We start from the raw sequence: 27,333 nt of genomic DNA on the forward strand, positions 1-27,333 counted from the left end.
GCAACCCTTTATATCATCCAGCTTTAAATTTGCGCACGTCAAAATTATTAGATTAACAATTTAATGAATAGTTTTACAGTAATAATATTGGTAATATATTTTCTTCTTGATTTTTCACATATCGTTGTCTTGTCAAACACATCTCTGTTTCCTACTTCCTTAAATACCATATTACTGTATTTAGGTATGCTGTCCCGACCCACTGACGAAAAATCGTGGAGAAAGTAAGTAAGTAAGAAAGAAAGAAAGTAAGGTTAGATAGGACCTCTTTGAGCCGTTCGGTACCAAACAAGATTTCAGACAGGGTGACTCTTTATCGTGTGACATCTAATCTGTTGCTAGAGAAAATAACAAGAGCCGTAGAGCTAAATAGATAGGCTATAAATGTTTACAATACTGTACAAACTGTACTGTGCGCCCTTAGTTCTGCTTTCTGCAGGCTTGACAAAGAAGCGAAATGAATGGGTTTGGTGGAGAATGAGGACAAGACGAAATAGCTCCTATCATTAAATAAACAGTCGGCACATTAACGGTTTGGCACTAACGTCACTGTTGACAGTCATACCTTTGAAGTTGTAAATAATTTCTTCTAGCTTGGAACCACTATCAACAACACCAATAATGTCAGCATCGAAATCAAACGCAGAATTACTCGGACTAAGTAGTCAAGTAGAAAAATACAGTCCTCTCTTGAGATATGAGAGTCTGTTTGGAATTAGCTGCCAATATATAAATCGCAAGGGTGAATATAGTAAGATGACCTCTTGACTTCCTGGAAATTGTGATGGAACATTTACTAAGCATACTATCATACTAGGGATTCCAAATAAATAATAAAGATTATAATTTCAATTTGGTATTTATAAAATGTTTGTGTAAATATACATACATACGTTTGAGTCTACAGTGATCCCCGCTTAAGTATCCCCCTGTTTAAGTGCCTTTCCCGCTTAAGTGCCTTTCCAATCTTTCTTTTTTAAGAGCCTTTTAATATTTTTGACATTGAATGCGCTGAGAATTGTCAAAAGGAAAACATCTATATAGTTTTGTAATGTTTTTTTTTTTCATATTTATTGTTATTAATAAATATTTTTGTTATTAATAAGAAATAAATGTGACTTTCATTCTGAAAGAAAAAATATTGGATCGAAGTATTTGAGAAAAAGCTTGGTAAGTACCCCGAGGCACTTAAACGGGATTAATTTAAATGCCTTTCCCGGTTAAGTGTCCTAAAAATCTTGCATGTTGAGAAGGGACACTTAAGCGGGGATTACAGTATATATATGTAACAATCACAAAGCGATTGCATTCGTGCCAATTTAATTTATTTGATTTAATCAGTGTGCATTTAAATCGCGTGGAGGGTCGACGCTTTTGAAATACAGTGTTCTGAATAAATATATATATTTTTAATTGGAATCGAAGTTACATACATACATACATATAGAGATATACTAAATATTAGGTTGTAACGAAAATGAAATCCTTAAGGAATATAGCTGTTTCACTTGCATTAACTTGGTGTGTTTTCGGTGCAGTTTCTGCGGGTAAGATTTGTGATTTGTGAACCGTGAAGCTCTGAGCACTCTCAAAGCCATTAATGTGTTTATCACCAATTTGTGTGTATATGTATGTGAAATTTAAATAAAGTGTAAATATATAAAGTAGACGGCACGAGAGATATTTTGATTGTGTAGGTGTGGACGAAAATAAGAGATATATATATAATTTTTCATGTTTATACTCTCGCAACAAAGTTGCTAAGAGAGTATTATAGTTTTGTTCACATAACGGCATAAAACTAAACGAGTTGGATATAGGGTTATATATATCAAAATGATCATGGTGACGAGACGAGTCAAAATCCGAATGTCTGTCTGTCCGTCCGTCCGCCCGTGCAACGGATAACTTGAGTAAAAATTGAGATATCGTAATGAAACTTGGAACACATGTTCCTTGGGACCGTGAGAGGGTTGCTTTTGGCAAAATCGGACCACTGCCACGCCAACAAAATGACGAAAACCGAAAACACATAAAGTGTCATCACTAAGCCATAAATAATGCTATGAAAATAAAATTTGGTACAAATGATCGCATTGTCTCAAAATTACTGTGAACTAGTGTTATGAGTTATTTCTTGATACATAGATTTATTACTTAGAATATACCTATATATATATACATAACTACAAATAATGTTCCATATTAATTTATCATTCAAACAAAAGAGAGTTATGGAGCGTGCCAAACGCCAAACGGCGCACTCGGCGAATGTATGTTAATACAGAAATGCCCCGAACTTAATGACATGGTTAAACCCAATTTAGAAGAAGCGGAAATGGTATTTTTAAGACGGAGTAGATGTGGAGACCTTGGCAAAAGTATTCTGGTAAGTAAAAAACAATGATGGCCCAATCAAAAAACTTTGACAGTCGATTTTCATAAACTTCTCTTAAAGCGAAATTTTCAGCAGCAAAAATCATTCCTACAGATTAAAACCGTTAGTAATCACTTGGTGCCAGATCCGAACTTTAAGGTTGGTAAAGAAACTTCCAACCAAGCTCACGTAGCTTCTAGCGCGTCTCTATCGATGTGTGCTACCTGACATAGGACAATGCCTAAAGAACACAATTCCTCCCTTATTGACCAAAGCTAGACGCTTCTGAGCGATCCCTTCATTCAGAGAAGATCCAATTGTCGACAATACAGGTCCGAATTTAAAGTTTTGCCGTATGGTAGCAGATTATAGTACATAGATGATTCTCTGCCAATCTGTCAATAGTATTTTTCATATTTTTGATTCACACGATGTTTTATTTATTCAAATTCTGAAGAGTATTATCTTTATCGCACTCGCGTCTTGGCTCCCAAGTCACTGTTGACAGTCATAACTTTGAAGTTGTAGATAATTTCGTTTATCTGGGAACCAGCATTAACAACACCAACAATGTCAGACTTGAAATCCAACGCAGAATCACTCTTGCCAACAGGTGCTACTTTGGACTGAGTAGGCAATTGAAAAGTAAAGTCCTCTCTCGACGAACCAAAATCAAACTCTATAAGTCGCTCATTATTCCCGTCCTGATGTATGGCGCTGAAGCGTGGACGATGACAACATCCGATGAGACGACTCTTGGGGTTTTCGAGAGAAAGGTTTTGCGCAAGATTTATGGTCCTCTAAACATTGGCAACGGCGAATACCGCAGACGATGGAACGATGAGCTGTACGATTTATACGACGACATTGACATAGTTCAGCGAATAAAAAGACAGCGGCTACGCTGGCTAGGTCATGTTGTACGCATGGAAGAAAACACTCCAGCTCTGAAAGTATTCGATGCAGTACCCGCTGGAGGAAGCCGCGGAAGAGGACGACCTCCACTCCGGTGGAAAGACCAAGTGCAAAGTGACCTGGCTTCACTTGGTGTTTCCAGTTGGCGCCAAAAAGCAAAAAAGAAGGAATGAGTGGCGCGCTCTGGTGGATTCGGCTATAATCGCTTAAAGCGGTTCCTACGCCAAATATATATATATTATCTTTATTTAGCGTTAATATTCACACACAGAAGAATATTATAGATTGGCTTTCATTTACTTTTGTTTTAAGGTTTGCTGCCCAAGGTCTCAACAAGCTCGTATCAATATTTTGGAAGAAAAGCCAGGTTAGTGTAATATTACCATCAATCTTTACCTATTATAACCCTATATATGAACATATATACATATATACATAAGTGCATACATTTATTTTACGGAAGATGACTGCGAAACTCCGAATGGCAAAAAAGGTCGTTGCATTTCTATTCTTGAATGTGGTTCCTTATTATCTTTAGTCAAAGAAGATTTATCGGCAAATGAAAGAGATTTCTTAACCAAAAGCGTATGTAAAGAGGGAAAACGACAGGTAAGATGATAAACTACATCTACAAAACTTCATCCAGCTTTAAATTTGCGCACGTCAAAATTATTAGATTAACAATTTAATGAATAGCTTTACAGTAATAATATTGGTAATATATTTTCTTCTTGGTTTTTCACATATCGTTGTCTTGTCAAACACAACTCTGTTTCCTACTTCCTTAATTACCATATTACTGTATTTAGGTGTGCTGTCCCGACCCACTGACGAAAAATCGTGGAGAATTACATTTGCCCCCGAATTGTGGAAAAACTTCGTTAACTGGGCGCATTTATGGTGGAACCGCGGCGGATATTGATGAATTTCCATGGACGGCTTTACTTATATACACGCAAGGTAAGAAAAGTCGTTCTAGATAAGATATATAGTATATACATATGTAAGTGCATATGTATGTTATCAGTTAATTAACGACGATACCTTTTGATTGGCGCTTGTTTAGAATAATAATAAAATTGTTAAATTTACCGTTAATTTTTCGTTTAAAATTTGGCAGTAAGTTTATACTATTTTTACTACTCAGTGTACCTAATTTTGTAGATGTGCAATTGAAATACTCCTTATATTTTGTCAAACATTAGAAGCGTTACTTAATACAAGGTGAATAAAGTGAATATGGTGCTATTTGAGTAATAATATGTATAATCGATTTTTAGTAGGTATATAATTTATATTGTGGAACATCACAAGCTGCACTCTAGCCCAGCCCCAATTTTGACTTTCACACGCTAAAAAGTCCTACAGTGAAATTTCAAAGCAATTCGAATGTTAAAAAAAGTCTTTGATGTCTTAAAGGACATGCAAAATTTTAAACCACCGTTGTTAATGTTGAACGTAAATAGACCCCGGAAAGTTCAGTAGAGATAGACCTCAAAATAGCTATCTTCTTCCGAAGAGACCCAAAAAAAGTTTAACTGGCATTTAAAGAAAAATTCAAGACGTATTTAAGTCTAGATATCCAAGAGAGCAAATGCCCGGCGTTTGATAGAATATTGTTTGCTTTATAGAGAAAAACGCAGGACGCCCCTTCTAACTAGAATTCAACGAAAACGACGTGTAGATTTTGTAGTGTCCCATTGATTTTGGACTGCAATTCATTTGGAGAGATTAATACACAGGCTTAGTGATCGATATTATTTTTGATTACCAAGAAATTAACAGTACTACTCTCACTATGTTTCACGCGTATATGGTGGTCGATGTGTTTTCTGGTATAGCGTTAGTCCTTACAATCGATGGAATTTTAAATAAGGAAAAATTCGTAAGTATACTAAAGAATGTTATTTTGTCGGGGGTTGAGAAAAATTTGACTGTTTTGAGGAAATTTCAAGGAATAACAACCCAAACCTCATGCCAAAGTCACAGATAATGTTTTGAATGAAAATTTCATCAATGTTTTGTCATAGCAACCATTTTGTTCTGACTTTAACGCACTAGAACATCTCTGAGGAGACATTAAAGAGCCGTCATTGGAGAATATTGATGTCTTTTTTGATAAAATAAGAACGACATGGGAATCAGTATAAGTGAAGCGTTGTGGTAAGTTTATTATATCAAGACGCAATCGATATACGGCAGTGTAAAAGTGTTATACAACCAAATATTAATTAAAAAATTAATGTACATATATTTTCTATTATCATTGTGTTTATCTCAAAATATATCTTCGTTTCCAATTAGTAGTCTCACTCAAATCGAGGATTTCACATGTTTTTGTAAAAAACAAAAATATTGAAACATGAATTTTGAATAATTTGTTTTGTTTTGAAATTGTCCATATGTTTAAACAAAATTAACGAAAAAAAATTTTGGTTATATGAGCGTTTTAGTGTAAAAAGATTATATACAGTAGTTTCCCGAAATAACGAACACATAAATTGTCAGGCCTGTTCGCTATATCGAATTTTTCGTTAATTCGAGTACTCACTTAGAGGTATTTTTATCACTAAAAATGAGTTATATATCCGTAAATTGCAGTTTAATAAATTGTTTTATTAATTATTTGTTAAAAAATTAAAAACCATAACAAAACAATTCAAACCCAATAAATTCTTCCAAAATGGACCAATTCTGACACTCACACTACTATTTGGTGCTGATCAATAATTTACAGTTTTTTATAAAATTCAACCTTTTTTTCAATTTGTACATTTCTTTTGAATTTTTTTCCAGTTTTATTTTTAATTCTGGTTCGATGTTATTTGATTTTTTCCTCTTTCTTCACATGTATGTCTTCTTCATGTTGTTCGTTAAACCGAGTACTTACAAATCCCCGATGTTCGTTATTTAAGGTACTCAATGTAACAAATTTGCTTGTTCGTTATAAGCGGTTTTCGTTAAAACGAATATTCGTTATTTCGGAAAACTACTGTATATTATATTAAGTTTCTTTGCTAATTAGCTGTATAAATTAAGCATCAACATGCACAAATACTGTATTTCTAGTGTGGCATCACCCATCTTAAAATCACTGAAATCGGTCTATAACATTTCAAAGCCCCAGATACCGAACATGAGGACCTCGGTGTTGGTGACCTATTTTGTACCATGTATAGTCGCAGCAGTGCAACTATTCGAATAATCGTAATAGAACGTGGTATTAATCTGTTAATATTCATACGAACAGTTACAAACCGGATATTCGAATAATCGGTTTTAAGGTTATTACAATAATTTTGAGAACCCTACTTTTTATGTGTATATACCGTATATATCAGTTAATATGTAAAATATCTTAGCAAAATTATGTGAACGTATACATATCTCGGATATGATGTAGGTGGTTGGTTAAAATGAGTAAAAACGTCTAGGAATTATCACAGCCCCATATACCATATATAGTGATTCTAGTCAATCCAGTGGACTTTATGCCAAATATATGGGTCGAATTGTGTGTTACTTTAATAACAATAAATATATGTACATATGTCTTGCGAGCGTATAAAATGTTCGAACTTAGGCTTACAAAGATGATAAAGGTTGACCCGATGAAAGTTCTGGTGTAACCGAATATTTTATACTCTCGCAATTACTTTATTTAATTTTATTAATATAAAAAATGGGGATGGGGTCATATGTAGAAGTTCACGCAAGTGAGGAAAGTTTCTGATTGCCATTCACATGGGAGTGGCCAGGAACGATTCTTTTGCATAAGACTCGAGCAGCTCACGACTTCCGGTTTTAGACCAAGTATCCCCTGGGTAGCTAACAGACATCCGTTTGGAGGCGAGCTAAAGTGAGAAGGCGAAGCCCGCTTGTGCGGTTGTGCGTAGGGCTTGGGACCCACCACATAAAAAAATCTCCCCAATGAAAACAAACACCGAGCCTCGGATGAGAAACCCCCCTTTTGATGACGACCCCTGCAAACGTACTAAGGATCGTGATTTGAGGGCATGCACCTGGAATGTCCGGACTCTTAATTGGGAAGGTGCCTCTGCCCAGCTGGTTGATGTCCTCATACAACTAAAGGCTGACATCACCGCCGTCCAAGAAGTGCGATGGACGGGACAAGGACGGAAGAAAGTGGGTCCTTGTGACATCTACTACAGCGGCCATATAAAGGAGCGCAAATTTGGTGTTGGATTTGTGGTGGGAGAGAGACTACGTCGCCGAGTCCTGGCATTCACCCCGGTGGATGAACGTCTTGCCACAATCCGCATCAAAGCGAGGTTCTTCAACATATCGCTGATTTGCGCCCACGCCCCAACGGAAGAGAAGGACGAAGGACGAAGGAGAAAGTCGTGCTTGGCGATTTTAACGCCAGGGTGGGTAAAGAAGGTGTCTTTGGCACAACAGTCGGAAAATTCAGCCTCCATGACGAAACATCGCCAAACGGCCTGAGGCTGATCGACTTCGCTGGGGCCCGAAATATGGTTGTCTGTAGTACCAGATTCCAGCATAAAAAAATTCATCAAGCAACGTGGCTGTCCCCTGATCGAAACACGCGCAATCAAATCGATCACGTTGTGATACACGGAAGACATGTCTCCAGTGTTTTAGACGTGCGTACGCTCCGAGGACCAAACATTGACTCGGACCATTATCTAGTAGCAAAAGATACGCACTCGCCTCTGTGCAGCAAAGAACGCCCGTCAACAAACACAAGGAAGGTTCGACGTCGAAAAGCTGCAATCTGCTGAAGAGGGAAGCGAGACGCATTTGCAGACGTAAAAAGAAAGAGGCCGAAATGCGTGAGTATGAAAAGCTTGAAAAGCTGGCCGACATGGGTAATGCTCGAAAATTTTATGAAAAGATGAGGCGATTAACAGAAGGTTTCAAGACCGGAGCATTATCATGTAGGGACCGAGAAGGTAATCTGGTAGCGGATGTCCAGAGCACACTGGGATTATGGAGGGAACACTTCTCCGACCTGCTCAATGGCAGTGAAAGTACAACACCAGGAGATGGCGAACCCGATTCCCCAACCGATGACGATGGAGAATTCGAATAGCAATTACCCGCTTGAAGAACAACAAACCGGCGGGGGCCGATGGATTACCGGCCGAGCTATTCAAATACGGCGGCGAAGAACTGATAAGGTGCATGCATCAGCTTCTTTGTAGAATATGGTCGGAAGAAAGCATGCCTGACGATTGGAATCTTAGTGTGCTCTGCTCAATCCATAAGAAGGGAGACCCCACAATCTGCGCCAACTACCGTGGTATAAGTCTCCTCAATATCGCATATAAGGTTTTGTCGAGCTTATTGTGTGAAAGACTAAAGCCCACCGTCAACGAACTGATTGGACATTATCAGTGTGGCTTTAGACCTGGAAAATCCACAATGGACCAGATATTCACCATGCGCCAAATCTTGGAAAAGACCCGAGAGAGAAGAATCGATACTCACCATCTTTTTATCGATTTTAAAGCTGCCTTCGATAGCACGAAAAGGAGCTGCCTTTATGCCGCGATGTCTGAATTTGGTATCCCTGCAAAACTAACAAAACTAACTAACGTTGAGCAACACCAAAAGCTCCGTCAGGATCGGGAAGGACCTCTCCGAGCCGTTTGATACCAAACGAGGCTTCATACAGGGTGACTCACTATCGTGCGACTTCTTCAATCTATTGCTGGAAAAAATAATACGAGCTGCAGAACTAAATAGAGAGGGTACAATCTTCTACAAGAGTGTACAGCTCCTGGCGTATGCCGATGATATTGATATCATCGGAAGCAACAACCGCGCCGTTTGTTCTGCGTTTTCCAGACTAGATAAAGAAGCGAAGCGTATGGGTCTGGTGGTGAATGAGGACAAGACGAAATATCTCCTGTCATCAAACAAACAGTCAGCGCACTCGCGCCTTGGCTCCCACGTCACTGTTGACAGTCATAACTTTGAAGTTGTAGATAATTTCGTTTATCTGGGAACCAGCATTAACAACACCAACAATGTCAGCCTTGAAATCCAACGCAGAATCACTCTTGCCAACAGGTGCTACTTTGGACTGGGTAGGCAATTGAAAAGTAAAGTCCTCTCTCGACGAACCAAAATCAAACTCTATAAGTCGCTCATTATTCCCGTCCTGATGTATGGCGCTGAAGCGTGGACGATGACAACATCCGATGAGACGACTCTTGGGGTTTTCGAGAGAAAGGTTTTGCGCAAGATTTTTGGTCCTCTAAACATTGGCAACGGCGAATACCGCAGACGATGGAACGATGAGCTGTACGATTTATACGACGACATTGACATAGTTCAGCGAATAAAAAGACAGCGGCTACGCTGGCTAGGTCATGTTGTACGGATGGAAGAAAACACTCCAGCTCTGAAAGTATTCGATGCAGTACCCGCTGGAGGAAGCCGCGGAAGAGGACGACCTCCACTCCGGTGGAAAGACCAAGTGCAAAGTGACCTGGCTTCACTTGGTGTTTCCAGTTGGCGCCAAAAAGCAAAAAGGAGGAATGAGTGGCGCGCTCTGGTGGATTCGGCTATAATCGCTTAAAGCGGTTCCTAAGCCAAATATATATATATATAATATAAAAAACACAATTTGGTATATACATACAGTGGCGAGCAATACTGGTCGGATTTTTGCCAAATTCCAACATATAGTGCTATAAAAAAGTAAATACCAATACGATTTGTTTAAAATTTTGGATTTTAAATCATTATTTATTTCTTTAAATGTAATGCAATGTAAAATATTAGAAAAGGAAACAAAAACCAATAATTTCATAGGAAAACCATCAAAAACTCATGCGTCCAGTTATGCACGCCAACCTCAGTATACTTTGATTTTTGAATTGCCGTTATTTTTTGGAAAAATTTAATGAGTTTTACAGCCGGTTTCACGAAATTTTTTAATTGAAAATTAAGTTGCATTTAATTTTTATTTTTATTTAACTTTGCACTTAAGTTTCCTACGTTTCACCATTATTGACATTTGGCATCCAAAAAATTAAAAGGCAGGGATGTTAGTAAGAATAACAGCTGATTTATGTAAACAAATAAATTGTATTTCTTTGTCAAAATGGTAAACAAATGGGAATTCAGCTGATAGAAAAGCGTAACCATGGTTACATATGACAGTATTTAAATAATATTTAAATGGCAAAGCGTGACCATTTAAATAAAAATTAAGTGAAATGGTGAAACTGAAATTAATTATTATACTTTCGCAACATGTTGCACAGAGTATCATAGTTTTGTTCACATAACGGTTGTTTGTGTCACCAAGTAATAAAAGAGTTAGATATGGAGTTATATATGTATATATAAATGATGAGGATGACGAGTGGATTTGAAATCCGGATGTCTGTCCGTCCGTCTGTCCGTCTGTCCGTGCAAGCGATAACTTGAGTAAAAATTAAGATATCTTAATGAAACTTGGAACACATATTCCTTGGCACCCTGAGCACCAAAATCGGTCCACCGCCACGCCCACAATATGGTGAAATTTTTTTGGAGAAGTGGGCGTGGCCTTCCCACAAATAGGTTTTTTGTATTTATCTCGCAAATCAATAAAGCTATATAAGGCAAACTTTCTGCGGTCGTTTCTTTTAGCCACTTCTTAATGCAGTCAGTGAAAGAAATCGGATAATAACCACGCCCACCTCCCATACAAAGGTTAGGTTGAAAATTACAAAAAGTGGGTTAACGCGCTAAGGAAAAATGTCAGAAACACTAAATTTCACATAAGCAATGGCAGATAGAAGCTGCACTCAGATTTTTTTACAAAATGGGAAATGGGCGTGGCATCGCCCACTTATGGGTCAAAAACCATATCTCAGGAACTACTCGACCGATTTCAATGAAACTTGGTTTGTAATAGTTTCCTTGCATCCCAATGATATTTTGTAAAACTAGGCCAAATGGGTTCACAACGACGCCTACTTCCTATATACCAGAACTTTGAATACGATCTGAATCGTTTACTTTACAATATATAAAGTAAGCACTAGTGAATATATCGGTGCAGAACTTTGCACAAATACTACGTTTATAGTGCACCGTATATTGAACATGAGGAACTCGGTGCTTCTAACCTAATAATAGGGTTTCCAACTTTCAATGGACTTTATACAATATATATGACAAATATGTGGGAGTATAAAATGTTCGGTTACACCCGAACTTAGCCCTTCCTTACTTGTTAGTTACGAGTAGTTTAACTTGGCATTTTTAAGTATTTTACTAAAGAGTACAATTAGAACGTTGCCAATCTAATTGTAGCATTTTATATAAAAGTTTAATTGAGGGGAAAATTGCACAGAATTTGGAAAACCGTATAATTGTATTATCTTAAACTAAAAAAACAACCTGAGAAATAACAAAAATAACCGGTAATAGTAAAACAATCGACAGAAAAGGAATAAGTTGGTGTTGGTGTATGCTATAAAACCCATTGAAAGTTTCCAAACCCTAACATTAGGTATATGGGAGCTAGTGGAAGTTATGACCCGATTTCACTCATTTTCGGCATGGAGACATATGTGTTATTAGAAGCAAGAAATTCTCTCCGAATTTCTTGAAAATATCTAAGAGACTTACTTATATTTTCGGTAAAAAGTTTATTCGAAACTCTGAGGTCCTCATATTCGATATATGGGTCTTTGAATACTTATGTTCCGATTTTGGCGATTTTTAGAAGGGCGATGGGCGAAGGGCCACACTATAAATGTAGTCTTTGTGCAAAGTTCTGTTCCGACATCTTCACTAGTGCTTACTTTATATATTGTAAAGTAAATGATTCAGATCGACTTCAAAGTTCATGTATATGGGAAGTAGGCATGATTGTGAACCGAGTTGGACTATTTACATAACATATGTATACCGAATAAACCGAATTTCATTGATATTGGTCCTGTAGTTTCGAATATATGGTTTTAGACCCATAAGTGGGCGGAACCGCACCCATTTAAAATTTAGTGTACCATTTTGAGTACAGCTCTTCTGTAACTTCTTTTTAGTAGTTTTCAACATAACCTTTGTATATGAAGTGGGCGTGGTCCGATTTCTCCGATGACTCCTGAAGTTTCGTTTTCGTTTCGCTTTAGTAGTTTACAAGATAAAAAACTTAGCGGGGTAAGTGTAAATACGTTATTTGTGCATATTAAAGCAAACTTTTTGGTTCAGATTAGAAGTCTTCGTCGTCTGGCGTAAGCCCAACACGAAGGGGGATCCGAAGAGTCTGCGATGTACAGTGAAGCATGGTAGAGCTCGTAATGGTTTGGGGCTGTATATCATCAGAAGATGTCGGAAACTTGGCTTCTATAGAACAAACTATGGATATAACTCTTTATTTAAATTTATTGAAACATAATTTATTCCAAAGGGCTTAAAATTGTGCATTCATGGCAGTTTTATGTTTTGCCATAACAATGATCCGAAGCTCAAATCGCAATTAGTGCTATCGTGTGTATGTGGAACTGTCTCTATGTGGTATAATCGCCCGCACAATCACCAGATCTAAATGTAATTGAACATTTGTGGAGTGTTCTCGAGCAAAAAATAAGAAAATATCACATAAGCAACAGACAAGACCTAGAAACAGCATTACAGGTGGAGAGGGAGAAAATGGGCCTAATCATTGAATCCGCAGTGAATTCGATTTCGATACGATACAGATTTTCGATCGAAAATGTTCATGCAATCATTGATTCCGTCGATACACTGCTTTACCACAAAGTGACAACGTAAAACTGTTTTATCGACCTTTATGATAAATGTGACAAATTTGATAAATAGTCTGTTCTTTTTGCTTTGTTCAAAAACATTTAAAACTGAAGTGCTGAACACAAAGACGACTACACGACACGACGTAGCAACGGCTGATCACAAATGTCGCTTTGAAGCCAGCGTCTTGAACATTTTGCAGATGGCAGCGACAAGTCAAACAGTAATTTCATTGCTGCCGTACTGAAACCTTTCACTTCAATCAAATGTACATACTTAGTTTAAAGTGACATTTTTTGTACAAAAAATGTATAAAGGTGTCGATTTATTTGTTTTAAATAATCGATTGCTATTACAAATGATATATCAAATCTATTTTACGGTTCTACTTGCAAAATAACGCCATAATTGTTAGAACTTTAAATAATTTTACATTTCACATATTAGTGGCAGCTCTACAGCGACCATTGTCGTCGGCAAAATTAGAAACATTTCTAATTTGGCGACAACGACAACTACATGCCTGTTGTCGCGTAGTCGCACATGCCCTTTAACTATTATGGAATTTCTTCCAAAAAATATTTAATTCGCCTGAGGCTCTTTGAGAAAATTGTTTCGCTATTTCGAGGGGGCAACTTTATATCCCTTTTAAACATCTTTAATTTATTTTTGTTAGTCTGTTTTTTTCTCTTGTCTCTAAAATACTCATTTAAAATATAATTTAGTCCGGCATCAGTAATTGTTTACATAAAAACTTCCAAACCATGTCTTTTAAATATCCGCAACTCATTCACCAACGGATAGATTTCGACCAAAATTTTCGTTTTTGCGGATTCAATGATTTCGTAATTAGCGACATCTATTAGCCGCGAAATGTATTTTTTCGAGTCGATAAGTGAGTTCAATGTGATCGTAGATTTTATTTTCGATACGATTTTAATGATTCCGACGTAAAATTTTTCGATCGAAACGAATTCAATGATAAGGCCCAATATCTTCCGAAAGCACAAAAAAATGTGTTGGCTCCATTCAATCCCGGCTTATATCTGTTTCAAAGCAAAAAGACTATCTTACGAAATATTAATTGAATTAAAAATTAATTGAATTCTCTGCAGGATTCATATATTTTTAAGTTTAGGTAGTCACACGGAATTATCTGTGAGCCACTGTATATTTTATTTGCAATCTATCAAGTGACAATCAGCAATTTTATAAATGCTATAATAATGGTTCCATTGAGACTAATCGATATGTATATTCGTCAATTACTTTAATTGCTTAAAATTTTCTTAAATCTACTTAAAATCTACATATATGGAAGATTCAAAATATGAGTTCGTTGTAAGCGACCAACATCCATAGTGTTGTCTAGTAAATTTATTACCAGTAAGATTTCGTGGAGGAGGATGGAGTCATATGTAGAAGTTCACGTAAGTGAACATTCACTTAGGAGTGATCAGGAACGATTATTTTGCAAGTGACCCAAGCAGCTCACGATTTCCGGTTACACTAAGTATCCTCTGGGTAGCCAACAGACATCCGTTTGGAGGCGAACTAAAGTGAGAAAGCGAATCCCGCTTATGCGGTTGTGCGAAGGATTTGGGACCCACCACATAAAAACGAATAACCAATGAACAGGAAGCAACAACCTCGGATAAGGAACCCCAATTGCTCAGCCCACGCCACGATGTCAAAATCGTGTTTGGCGATTTCAACGCTATGGTGGATAAAGAAGGTGTCTTTGGCACCACAGTCGGAAAATTCAGCCTTCATGACGAAACATCGCCAAACGGCTTGAGGCTGATCGACTTCGCTGGGACCAGAAATATGGTCGTCTGTAGTACTAGATTCCAGAATTAAAAAATCCATCAAGCTACTTGACTGTCCCCCGATCGAATCACTCGCAACCAGATCGATCATGTTGTGATAGATGGAAGACATGTCTCCAGTATTTTTGATGTGCGTACGCTCCGTGGTCCTAACATCGACTCGGACCACTATCTTGTAGCAGCTAAGATAGCACCAGCCTCTACGTAGAAAAGCGCACTCATCAACAAACACAAGGAAGTTTCGACGTCGAGGAGCTGCAATCACAACCGACAGCCAAACGATTTTCTACTCGACTTGCACTCCTGCTCGAGAGCACTCATCAGTATCTCGATATAAGGGAACTGTGGGACGGCATATCAAGCTCCTTACGTACAGCTGCAACCGAAACTTTTAGCTTTCGTCTCACAGTGGAGAGAAAACATACTGTCTACCTCGCAATGTTGCGATCGTATGCAAAACGTGCGGGATGGGATAAATAGGTAGATGGGAGCTGAATAGAGAAGCGAGATGCATTTGCAGACAAAAAAAGAAAGAGGCCGAAATGCCGACGACTAAATGAAGGTTTCAAGACCGGATCACGCTCCTGTAGGATCCCCAGAGGTGATCTAGTTTTTGCTGACCATAGTATACGGAGTTTGTGGAAGGAACACTTCTCCAGCCTGCTGAATGGCAGTGAAAGTACAACACCAGGAGGTGGTGAACCCGATTCCCCAATCGACGACGATGGAACAGATGTTCCATTGCCCGATCGTGAAGAAATTAGAATAGCAATTACGCGCTTTTTGCGAAATATGTTCGGAAGAAAGCATGCCTAACGATTGGAATCTCAGTGTACTCTGCCCAATCCACTATATGCGCCAACTACCGTGGGATAAGCCTCTTTAACATCACTTATAAGGTTCTATCGATCGTACTGTGTGAAAAATTAAAGCCCACCGTTAACAAACTGATTAGACCTTATCAATGTGGCTTTAGACCTGGAAAATCAACAACTGAGTGTCTTCCAAGTGAGTCGTCTGCCCAAATAAAGGCGATTCATTTTCAGGTAGTGTAGAGCCATTTAATGATACAGGGGTATCTCAGTCCTTAATGTAAACGTTATCTGAACGGATTTCTGTATATTTACATCTATCTTCCAATTCTTTAACAATTTTACGATAATATTAAGGTGTTTTTGTTAGCGAAGTGAGGCATCGCTGGGATTAAAACTTGTGGCAATAAATGACCGATCTTCAGCATAAGTTCTACCTCTAAACCATTAATGATCCCAAGACGCTACTTTGGGGAGCTCCAGCGCCAATCGAATAAAACTCAGAAAAAACACCTTTTTCCACGATCGCGTAAACATTATTTTATATGTAAGTAGATAGTCCATTTAATTATTTTATAAAGTAACTCTATTTAATAGTTAGTGTTTTTACCGAAAAAACAGCTGTCACTATTAAGGAATTATAATATATTAAGTCTTTTTATTTTGTTTTGTTTTTCTGTGGGTTGTAATGGAATTGTGAACGGATCTATGATTGTTCTCAATATGAGTCGTTTTGCAACTGATTCATGCAAATACGAGATATTTAAGGGAAGTGATTGTAATGAATACCAAATTCCTATATCTGCTTTTAGGAAATAAATGTAAGATCCGACTGTCTGACAGAGTTAGCACTATTGCACAGAGTATAATAGATTTGTTCCTTACATACAGCAGCTTACAGCTTATTTGACGCATTTCACATTTACAAGTTTAAAATGACATATGTGCCGGTATTCTGCTTGTCACATTTGTCTCATGTCTTTATTTGTCACAATTGCGAACTGGCGACCCTGTTAGTCAGGAAGTATCATTTTGGTATTCTGGCTGATACAGTCTCAAAAAAGTTCACCAAATAGTGTGGTGAAAAGAAAAGCAAGCTATCAGCTGTTTATTTTAGTTGATTAGAGATGAGTGCATGTTCACAATGATACTTTATGAATTGATTGCACGCAATTAGTTTTTTTTTTACCAAATTTCCGCAGAAAAATTTCTTGTAAATAATTGGATAATACTATTAATGAAAATAATACTGAAATAGTTTATAATAAATGCGTAATATATGCATTTTATCTGAATCAATTGTTAAGTAAATATGAAAAATGTTAACAACCTAACAATCGACTAACACATGTTCTCATCCTTACATTTGAGCATAATGGCAATCGAAGGTAAATAATTGTAAAAAATACAAATTCATTATTTTATGATTATTATATATTTTAGATTTTGGATATATATATACATACATATTTGTGTTTTGGAAATCGAAAGAATTTCCTAAACGTTTTTTCTTCATATAAAAAGTGATCTTCCTTGTTGCGCAAAATAGCCAGATTGCGCCTACGAGTGTAGCTAAAACATAGGTACTTTGTTATCCATTATTGCAAAATTACAAATATTAATACATTACCTCTCTTCTTCTCGTTTTTTTTTCATTATAATATATATTAGGCCAATTGCATCAACCATTATTGTGCTCTTGTTTTTCTGTGACCTGGTTTAAAGCACATCACAAATTAGAGACTGATATTGCTCAAATAGAGATGAGACAAACTCGCCAGAATACCAAAAAGTCACTATAGAGATTACACCACAGATTCGTCTCTATTAGAGACTTGAGACTGCTCGCAGAATACCGGCAATGAAATTCATATGAAAAAATTTGACAAAGGAAACTGTTCAAGGTTATTTTTGAAAGTAACGCAGCAATTTATTTGTTTATTTTTTTATAACATAACAATATTCATTAATTTCTTTATTATTTATGAAAAGAGAACAATTATTATTTAAATTTAAATATGAAAAAACCAATTAAAATAAAAAAAAGTACTGTCCCAAAAATCTTTTCACATTTCACCAATATTAAAGTTCAAATCAGTACTACTTCACATTTTTTATTTTAATATTTAAGAGTAGTTTTGTTGGCAGGACACTTTTTTTCCACCTTTTTTTCAAATGTGCCCATAAGTTTTCAATTGGATTGATATCTGGGCTTTTGGCAGAAGTATCTAACACTTTTGAGCAATTATATAATTTGTATTTAAATTCACCTTTGCTACATATACAACCCCATGCCATTACACCCATCTTCTCAAATTTTACTGTAGGAATAATATTCTTGTTTTGTAATGATGTTAGCGGCTTTCTCCAAACTCAGTTAGAGCAAAAGACAATCGATTTTCAATGTTAATTTGCGATAGTAGTGGCTTTTTCTTTGCACTTCTCGATGAATATTTGTGTTTTAAAAGAACTCTTCGCACTGTTTCCGCACAATATTATGTTCCTTCAACCCCGTGGCTATCATTCTAAGGCTGCAATGTGGTTTATTATTAATTTTATTATCATCCTTTCCATTCTTGATGTAAGCTTTTATGGTCTGCCACTGGGTTGCTTTAATCCTAACCGATTTTCGTTTTCTGCGCGATTTATGATATTGTACACTGTTCTAACATTTAGAGAAAACATTTCAGCCAATTCTTTTGATGATTTACCTTTCTGGTAATTATAATATACTAATGGTCCCCAATCGACGACGATGGAGCAGATGTTCCATTGCCCGACCGTGAAGAAATTCGAATAGCAATTACCCGCTTGAAGAACAATAAGGCGGCGGGGACCGATGGATTACCGGCCGAGCTATTCAAATACGGCGGCGAAGAGCATGCCTGACGATTGGAATCTAAGTGTACTCTGCCCAATACACAAAAAGGGAGACCCCACAATTTGCGCCAATTACCGTGGGATAAGCCTCCTCAACATCGCGTATAAGGTTCTGTTGAGCGTATTGTGTGAAAGACTAAAGCCCACCGTCAACAAACTGATTGGACCTTATCACTGTGGCTTTAGACCTGGAAAATCAACAACAGACCAGATATTCACCATGCGCATGCACAATTTTGGAGAAGACCCGTGAAAATAGGATCGACACATACCATCTCTTTGTCGACTTTAAAGCTGCTTTCGACAGCACGAAAAGGCAACCTTTATGCCGCGATGTCTGAATTTGGTATCCCCGCAAAACTAATACGGCTGTGTAAGCTGACGTTGAGCAACACCAAAAGCTCCGTCAAGATCGGGAAGGACCTCTCCGAGCCGTTCGATACCAGACGAGGTTTCAGACAAGGTGACTCACTATCGTGCGCCTTCTTTAACTTGATGCTGCAAAAAAATTATAAGAGCTGCAGAGCTAAATAGAGAAGGTACAATCTTCTACAAGAGTGTACAGCTACTGGCGTACGCCGATGATATCGATATCATTGAAAACAACACCCGCGCCGTTAGTTCTGCTTTTTCCAGACTAGATAAGGAAGCGAAGCGTATGGGTCTGGTGGTGAACGAGGACAAGACGAAATATCTCCTGTCATCAAACAAACAGTCAGCGCATTCGCGTCTTGGCTCCCACGTCACTGTTGACAGTCATAACTTTGAAGTTGTAGATAATTTCGTCTATCTGGGAACCAGCATTAACAGCAATAACAATGTCAGCCTGGAAATCCAACGCAGAATCACTCTTGCCAACAGGTGCTACTATGGGCTAAGTAGGCAATTGAAAAGTAAAGTCCTCTCTCGACGAACAAAAACTAAACTCTACAAGTCCCTCATCATTCCCGTCCTACTTTATGGTGCAGAAGCGTGGACGGTGTCAACATCCGATGAGACGGCACTAGGAGTTTTCGAGAGAAAGGTTTTGCGGAAGATTTATGGTCCCTTAAACATTGGCAACGGCGAATACCGCAGACGATGGAACGATGAGCTGTATGTGTATTTCGACGACATAGACATAGACCAGCGAATAAAAAAACAGCGGCTACGCTGGCTAGGTCATGTTGTTCGAATGGATGAAAGTGCTCCAGCTCTGAAAGTATTCGATGCAGTACCCGCTGGTGGAAGCCGAGGAAGAGGGAGACCTCCACTCCGATGGAAGAACCAGGTGGAGAGGGACCTGGCTTCGCTTGGTATAACCAATTGGCGCCAAACTGCCAGAAGGAGGGATACGTGGCGCGCTGTTTTGGACTCAGCTATAACCGCGTAAGCGGTGTCTACGCCAGTCAAGAAGAAGAAGAATTGTATTGTATTTTCACTCGTACGATAACCTGGCATTATTTCTAAAACTTTTTCTAATACATGCGATGTGTCTAAGCGCGAGAATAAATTTTAACTAACTGTTTTATGAACTCTAAGAGAAGCAACATTCAGAAATTTAAAAACAAATGAAGTACCGTTAACTGTCTGGTATTTTGTCTTGCGATTCTCCGAATTGTTGAGACAACGCAAAACATGACACATTTTGCTATTCGTCGTTGTTTTTGCATATTGCACATTCAAATAACGGTTTGTTTTCATATGATTAAGTAGCAAGCGCCAAAAATATGTATATTATGCTGTTGAAAAATTAGTTCAACTTAATTTTCAATAATCTAATATGCCAATAAAACAAAAAAATTCGTAAATTTTGTACTGTGAAAAGAATTATGAGACATGCTGTATCTTTTAAAATGAAACAGGAATTGAAACTGAAACGAAAAGTTATAAATAGACTATTAGTTCGGATTCATTAAGAAAGCACTGGTACGGTGATGGCAAGCCGCAAATCTATTGAACAACGAGAATTGTTTCTTCAACATCACAAAGAAGGATCTCGCTGAAAAAAAAAGGTGATATACAGTGATACCCGCTTAAGTGCCTTTCCCGCTTAAGTGCCCTAAAAATCTTGCATGTTAAGGACGAGCACTTAAGCGGGGATTACTGTAGTTAAAATACCAGATGACACCGTAAGGCAATAATCAACGGCTTCGTTTTTTACAATCGTGTGGAGAACAGTGGATAAAATGTTTTTATCTTCAAAATCTTAAGGATAACTTGACCCAAAGTGTTAAGTATAGAGTCCACTTTTCGCTTTTATCAGGATAATGATCCGAAGTACACTTCCGGAATTGTTCAAATGTGCCTCACATATGTCTGTCCCCACGTAATGAAACCACAATCACCAAATTTAAATGTTATTGAAAAACTTTGGGCTATTTTAGATTGCCCGAAAAGCAGGATATCGAATAACTAACGACTTAAAAATGGTCTTAATGGAGGAATAGGCTAAAATACTATCTACAACTACGAAGAAGTTAGTTGAATCTATCCCAAGACTTGTTATTTATGGACCAAATAGTGTAAAGTGGACCAAACCTAATTCGAAACCTAAGAAAGCGGGGGAGTGTCTAAGAAAAAAAAATTATTATTAATTAAATATTGCTCATTTACATGAATAGTGTCATAACTCAAAAACACGATTTTTAACTTGAGTATGTAGAAATTTGCATAAAATCATTGTCCATATAGTGTAAAAAATTCATTCTGATGTGTAGAAAAATAAACAGTTGAGATAAGAATGTGTTGTTATTCCACTTGTTATGTCGCATTGTTTTTAACCACAATAAGAAGACCTTTATACCCAAGAAAAAACTTAAGTACACTCCATTTAGTCCACTTATGCTCAGTAATTTATTTAATATATTACATGTCAATATTTTAGTCAATAAAATTATAGCATTCTTTATATATGCTAAATAAGAGACAATTGAAAACTTTAAACTACTCTCCTGAAAAATCCACTTTTCGAGTTGTGACACTATTCATGTAAATAAGCGATATATTTTTCCAAAAACGAAAGAAATATATATTCACAACACATTATTTAACAAAATGAAAAAAATATCGTTTGCCGACCAAATTTAATGAGGGTGCCCCGTCGAAGAACAGAGTTCCTTGGCCAACATTGTATTATTATATTTAACGCATTAAATTCAACAGAGTCATCACTAAGTAAAATTTCAATGAACAACATATCGGTCATTTACTTGAATAGAGTCACAACTCAAAAAAATCGATTTTTCAGGAGTGCGATTTAAAGTTTTCAATTGTCTCTTATTTAACAAATATAGAAAAATGCCATAAGTTTATTGACAAATCTAGTGACCTGTAATATATTGTAACGGATTTCCAAAATCTGTCGTTAACGCTGAAACTCTACCCTGAGTTCGATCACTGGATTGTCAAATAAAAGTCGCACTTTAATGGCTATACACTAAACTTTATTTCTAATTCCTTATAACTTAACATTTTAGTACTCAATACTCTACTTTACAACTCTAACTTATAACTTGTTTACACTTTGCTCGACAACTCTCTCCTTAGAATTGTCCTCACTCGACAACTCTCTTATCAGAACTGTGTGTTGCTGCCAGTCCGACAGCCCTTATATAGTCGATTGTAAGCGATACATCGTCACTCGAATATTCTGGCAACTACGAATATCGATCTCTAGATACATCTGGCAAGTTATCGATTTCGATTGTAGATTCTAGTTTGTTCTGGTGCCATTTTCGTTACAATATTAAATACAATGTTGAGCATAAATAGACCAAATGGAGTGTACTAATGTTTTTTCTTGGGCATAAACGTGACCCACTTTGAATTATGTGGTTATTTGTGAAAAATATAAATCACTTATGAAATGAAATTTTTATACAATATGGACGATGAAATTGCGCACATTTCTGCATACTCAACTCAAAAATTTTTTGAGTTATGACAATATTCAAGTTAATGAGCGATATGTATATGATTGCTATCTTATCGATCTTTGTTTTCATCTCTGCAGTATGCGAAAATAAATTTAGATTATACATCTAAAAATACATCAGTGAAATTGGTTTACCATTCAATTTCTTTTCCACAACTAAATTGCGTGAAATAGGTGAAAAAATCCAATTATGTTTCATAATGTAATATTATATTGGCGCACCTCGTAGTTTTTCCTAAAATTCATAGTGGTTTAGTGTTACCAGATTCGCTAATTCCAAGAACAGTCTTGAAACCAATTAACAACGCTGCCACTGAATGTTATTGAAGCGATAATGTAAAAACCCTGTTCATTTATTAGATAAAATAAATTGCCTAAAAAATTGCATTCAAAATGGACCATTTCACAAAACGATGACCCAATGGACCAAGACAAAAAAATTTACCAAAATTGGTTCAAATGGACCAAACGGCAACAGTGTTCCCTAGATATACTGTTTTTTTTCTCGCCTTTGATTCTGACATACAGCGATAGTATAAAATGTTCGGTTACACCCAAATGTATGTAGCTCTTACGTACGGGTTTTAATTATTAGTTTCGTTTCTTTTTTTCCAGCAAACGGTGAGAAAGCTTTTCTTTGTGGTGCCAGTCTCATTAATAATCGCTATGTTGTAACGGCTGCACATTGTGTTAACAATGAAATGCTCCCTACAGGCTGGCGCCTAACTGGAGTTCGTTTGGGTGAATGGGATCTAGAGACATCACAAGATTGCCAATTTGATGGAAAGGGCAATAAACTTTGTTCGAGTTCACATATCGATTTTAGTATTGAGGAAGAAATTTATCATCCACTATACAATGATACAATCAAAAGATATGATATAGCCTTACTGCGTCTTCAAGAGAAAGTCAATTACAATGATTTCAGTAGCCCTATTTGCTTACCGGTCAGCACAAGCTCTTCAGAAAGTAATTACGAGGGCGTAACTTTGGGCATTGCAGGTTGGGGACAAACGGAAACATTCAATAATAGCTTAAAGAAATTAAAAGCATTGATACGAGGACTAAAACTTGAAAAATGCAAAGCCAAGTACCATATGGACATAGATAACACTCAAATATGTGCGGGCGGTGAGAAAGGTGTCAACTCGTGCAAGGGTGACTCTGGTGGACCACTAATGTTTCTCCAATCATTCAACGGAAGGGAATCATTTTTTTTGATTGGTGTCCTTTCAATTGGGCCGAGAGTGTGTGGACAAGAAGATTTCCCCGCGATTTACACCCGCGTAGATACTTTCATTAGCTGGATACAAAGTACCGTTAGAAAATAAATTGCTTAATTGTAATATGCGTGTTGCGTCTAGGGATGCAAATATCGTGAAATGAAACATGTTCGATGTATCGATGTTTCTTCAAAACCCATCGAAATCAAAAACATCGGCCATTAAGACATCGATACATCGAAACATCGATGTATTTTTGAACTTTTAAACTTATTTTAAATTTAATGTGAAAAGCTAAGGGATACAGAAGTAGAAGCATAAATAAATGAAATGTAGTGCGTATTATGTTGATACATTTTATTTCACTTAGCATTAGATGTCTGTTAAAATTTTTTCTCAATAAATAATAGAATTTCAAAACAACGACATGGAAAGTTTTTTCACTGTCATTTCTTTTCGATTTTACTTCTGCGTGATAGTTGCCCTGGGTTTAGAAAACGGTCGTTTACTCGGCACTGAAGTGGCCACTATGTGTAAATATTAATAATCCTATTTATAAAACTCCGAAAACACAGTATTCTTGTCAATCCAAACTCTATTGGCTTCTGATTGGTAGGGGTAACTGCAGAGATACATTTATACGGAAGGTTGAAGCCGTCCCCGTAATTGTAGATAAATTTGACAGCTTACATTTCACCTTTTGGTGGACCAAATGTTTATTCTGGTTCCAAATTTTAAAAGAGTATTCTGTTTCACATTCATCCGAAGATTACGTTGTATCAGCGCGATTCTTTGAATTTTTTATGAAAAAAAAAAAAAATCTTTTAACCATAGTATCTTTAAAATGCAGTAATTTGAATCTCTGATCTAACGCAGTAGCCTACGCCAGAATTAAATTGTATAAATAAATTATAAAAGTAACCGCAGTATAGTCCAATATAGGGGTGTAGTGCAGGTCGCCTCCGAGTGGTGCACCCTGGGTAACGCTAAATGACCTGCGGCCTTCACGGCCTTACCAACCCCCCTTGATTGACGACCTTAGGCACGTATTCGGACAACGAGTAGGAACACCTTTTATGAATTGGTTGAACCCTGGGCTGGTGGGTGCGGCATTCTGTCACCTGAGTATGATGTGGTGACACACATCAGAAATGGCTGGCGGGTTAATGTCGCAACCGCCTCCGTCCCGTTAAAACCATGGCAGGCCTCGGAGTACGTTCCCCCCCGTCACCGTTCAGTTGGTGTGGTAGGTGTTGGTTGAGAAGACTCCCTCTTTACGCTGGTCGGCTCTGAACGCATAGCCCCATAAGGGAGTGCGTCAACCCTCGCCTTGGCCTCGTTTACGAGATAACCTTGGGACCATCAAAGGCGACTACCTCTCGGGGGGTGGATAGCGGCTCTGAGTGGGGACAACACACAACTAACGAGAACAAGAACGACAGCAATACATTGGAAGTAAGTCGGAACCGACACCTGGATGCATCCTGGTCTCGGGTGGGAGCTCGGCACCTGAGGTGAGGACGAAATCGTCCCCTCCCAGATTGCTCAACAGGAATAGGGCGGCCTCTGTCTCCGGGGAAACTACTGACGGACGGACGGGAGGTGTCGGCGGAGTCCAGCCGATTGCTGACCACAACAAGGCTGAGTTGCTTGGCGAGATCGCCAGCACTAGCAAAGGAACCTCTGCTAGACTCATGGCAGCTTCCACAGGAGCGAAAGGGCCGAAGAGAAACCAGAAAACTCCGGCTAGGAAATTGAAATCGGACCGACGTCTGTCCACCAAGATTGTGGAGCGTTGCGGGGGCAAGGAGGCCCCGTCGTCAGAGCATCATGCCGGCACGCTCGAATGGGCCAAGAAAGTGCTGAGCGAAGGAGGCGAACAGGAGGCGTCAGGGCAGAAGGCGGCCTCAACAGTAAAGCGACAAAGATCGCCGGAGGGAGAATCCTCTCTTGGAAAAAGGCCGCGAACGGGCGCAGCTCCATCGTTTAGCGAAATCGCTAAACTCGGCGTATTCGAACGAAGTAGGGAAGATGGATCCATCTCCCAGGACGAATGGAAAAGGGTGGCGGCGGCCATCTCCGCCGTTTTTATGAAGGTGGTCAAAGGGAACCCTGGACCACCACCTATGTGTGAAAGTGCCGGCTGGCACCACGGTATGCACAAATTAATAAGGTGCGCCGATGAACGATCGGCAGCGCTTTATAAGGAGGCAGTCTCTCGAGTGGGGGAGGTTTGGAAGGGAGCTAAGCTGGAGGCCGTGGATAAGGCAGATCTGCCGCTACGACCTAAGGCTCGCGTATGGCTACCTGCCGAACCCTCTTCCCCGGGTGAAATCGAGGAGATTATTCGGTACTGTAATCCCTCGCTGCCAACGCACAACTGGAAAGCGCTGATTCTGTTAAATGCGGAGTCTCTCGGTCCTCTAAAAGAAGCCAAGGGTGTCATAACCTATGGGTTTGAGAGAGTGGCACTAAAGATCCTCACTTTGGAACCCAAGGCGGATGGCCTCCAAGTGCGGAGAAGAAGGAGGAAGCGGATGGTCAAACGACCATGGAAGTGGAGCACGCACCTTCAGACCTGGCCAGCATCGGGGGCGGCTCATCGGCTGATGAGTCTGTCTTCGGCCTGGACCGGCTATTCGTCGCGGAGCAGAACGAAATCAGCCCAAGCGCTGAACTAGCGCTCTTGGAGGAGAGTCCGGAGAATGAAGTTTCTCCAGATTAACCTCCAACATGCAAAGGCGGCTTCCGCAGAACTGTTACTCCGTCTGGAACAGGAAGAGTCATAAGCTGCTAGCGGTATATGAACCAGGTAGAATCAGAGCCTGCATGCTAGTACGAAACGAACTAAAAGTGTTCCTCTTGTTCTTCCTAATTACAACAATGGAGACGTTGTGACGGCTAAGCTAGAGAGCGGTGAGGATGGACTTTGGCTGATATCAGCCTATATGTCTCACGAGGATGAGGTGGAACCACCTCCCCTGTTACTAAGAAAGGCCCTAGAGGAGGCCGATAAATCCGGAATCGGGGTCATCACAGGATGTGACGCGAACGCGCGACATCAAATCTGGGGCAGCTCGGTTACGAATAAAAGGGGTGAGTCACTTTTTGAATTCATTGTAGACGTAGATATTTTTGTCTCTAATAGGGGAAACACCCCTTCCTTTGTGACTGCGGGCAGGAAGGAGGTCCTTGACCTCACCCTTGCCTCTAATATGATTGGACCTATGATCTCGGGATGGAGGGTTCTAGAGAACCACTCTTTCTCGGACCATAGATACATCGCGTTTAGTCGTGATGAAGAAATTCCGCCCAGCAAAAGCTACAGCTACGGTAGGAGACTCCGACGTGCTCTACCAGTTGCGCCGAAGCGGGAATCCCTGCTCACAACGGATGCGGTGGATGAATACGTCGGAGTCTTTAGTTCCGCGTGTAATTATGCCCTGGAGAGCTCCTGTCCAATGGTGACACCGAAAGGCAGAGGGGAACCCTTCTGGTGGTCCTCGGAGCTCTCTAAAATTAGGGCATCTAGCCGAAGGTTATTCAACAAAGCTCGCAGAAGCGGGTTTGCAGGCGACTGGATATTGTATAAGAGCGGACTCGCGATTTACAAGTCCGAGATTAGGAAGGCTAAAACGTC

General features: G+C 38.6%; 1 protein-coding gene across 4 annotated transcripts; it reads left to right on the plus strand.

Annotated features, from left to right (window-relative positions):
- The first annotated feature begins 1,339 nt into the window (after positions 1–1,339).
- LOC105220023 (serine protease easter) lies at positions 1,340–24,119 on the plus strand. Of its 4 annotated transcripts, none has more exons than XM_054227160.1 (7): positions 1,340–1,547; positions 2,229–2,389; positions 3,605–3,659; positions 3,756–3,901; positions 4,102–4,252; positions 4,457–4,516; positions 4,573–13,588. In XM_054227160.1, the coding sequence occupies exons 1-6, from the start codon at positions 1,478–1,480 to the stop codon at positions 4,495–4,497; spliced, it is 624 nt and encodes a 207-aa protein (XP_054083135.1). In that variant the 5' UTR covers positions 1,340–1,477; the 3' UTR covers positions 4,498–4,516; positions 4,573–13,588. The 4 variants fall into 4 exon arrangements, with proteins under 4 accessions (XP_054083135.1, XP_054083134.1, XP_011194702.1 ...); XM_054227159.1 differs by having other exon boundaries at positions 4,576–13,588; XM_011196400.3 differs by lacking the exons at positions 4,457–4,516; positions 4,573–13,588 and adding an exon at positions 23,086–24,119.
- Positions 24,120–27,333: the final 3,214 nt, after the last annotated feature.

Source organism: Zeugodacus cucurbitae, chromosome 3 (assembly GCF_028554725.1).
Source record: "Zeugodacus cucurbitae isolate PBARC_wt_2022May chromosome 3, idZeuCucr1.2, whole genome shotgun sequence".
In the NCBI taxonomy this organism is placed as follows: domain Eukaryota; kingdom Metazoa; phylum Arthropoda; class Insecta; order Diptera; family Tephritidae; genus Zeugodacus; species Zeugodacus cucurbitae.

What these genes read in the sequence shown, in the direction of transcription:
- LOC105220023 (XM_011196400.3), top strand. Translation starts at nt 1,478, where the DNA reads ATGAAATCCTTAAGGAATATAGCTGTTTCACTTGCATTAACTTGGTGT. An exon ending in ACCTTGGCAAAAGTATTCTG is followed by an intron (nt 2,390 to 3,604) that starts GTAAGTAAAAAA and finishes TTTTGTTTTAAG; the next exon opens with GTTTGCTGCCCAAGGTCTCA. An exon ending in TATTTTGGAAGAAAAGCCAG is followed by an intron (nt 3,660 to 3,755) that starts GTTAGTGTAATA and finishes ATTTTACGGAAG; the next exon opens with ATGACTGCGAAACTCCGAAT.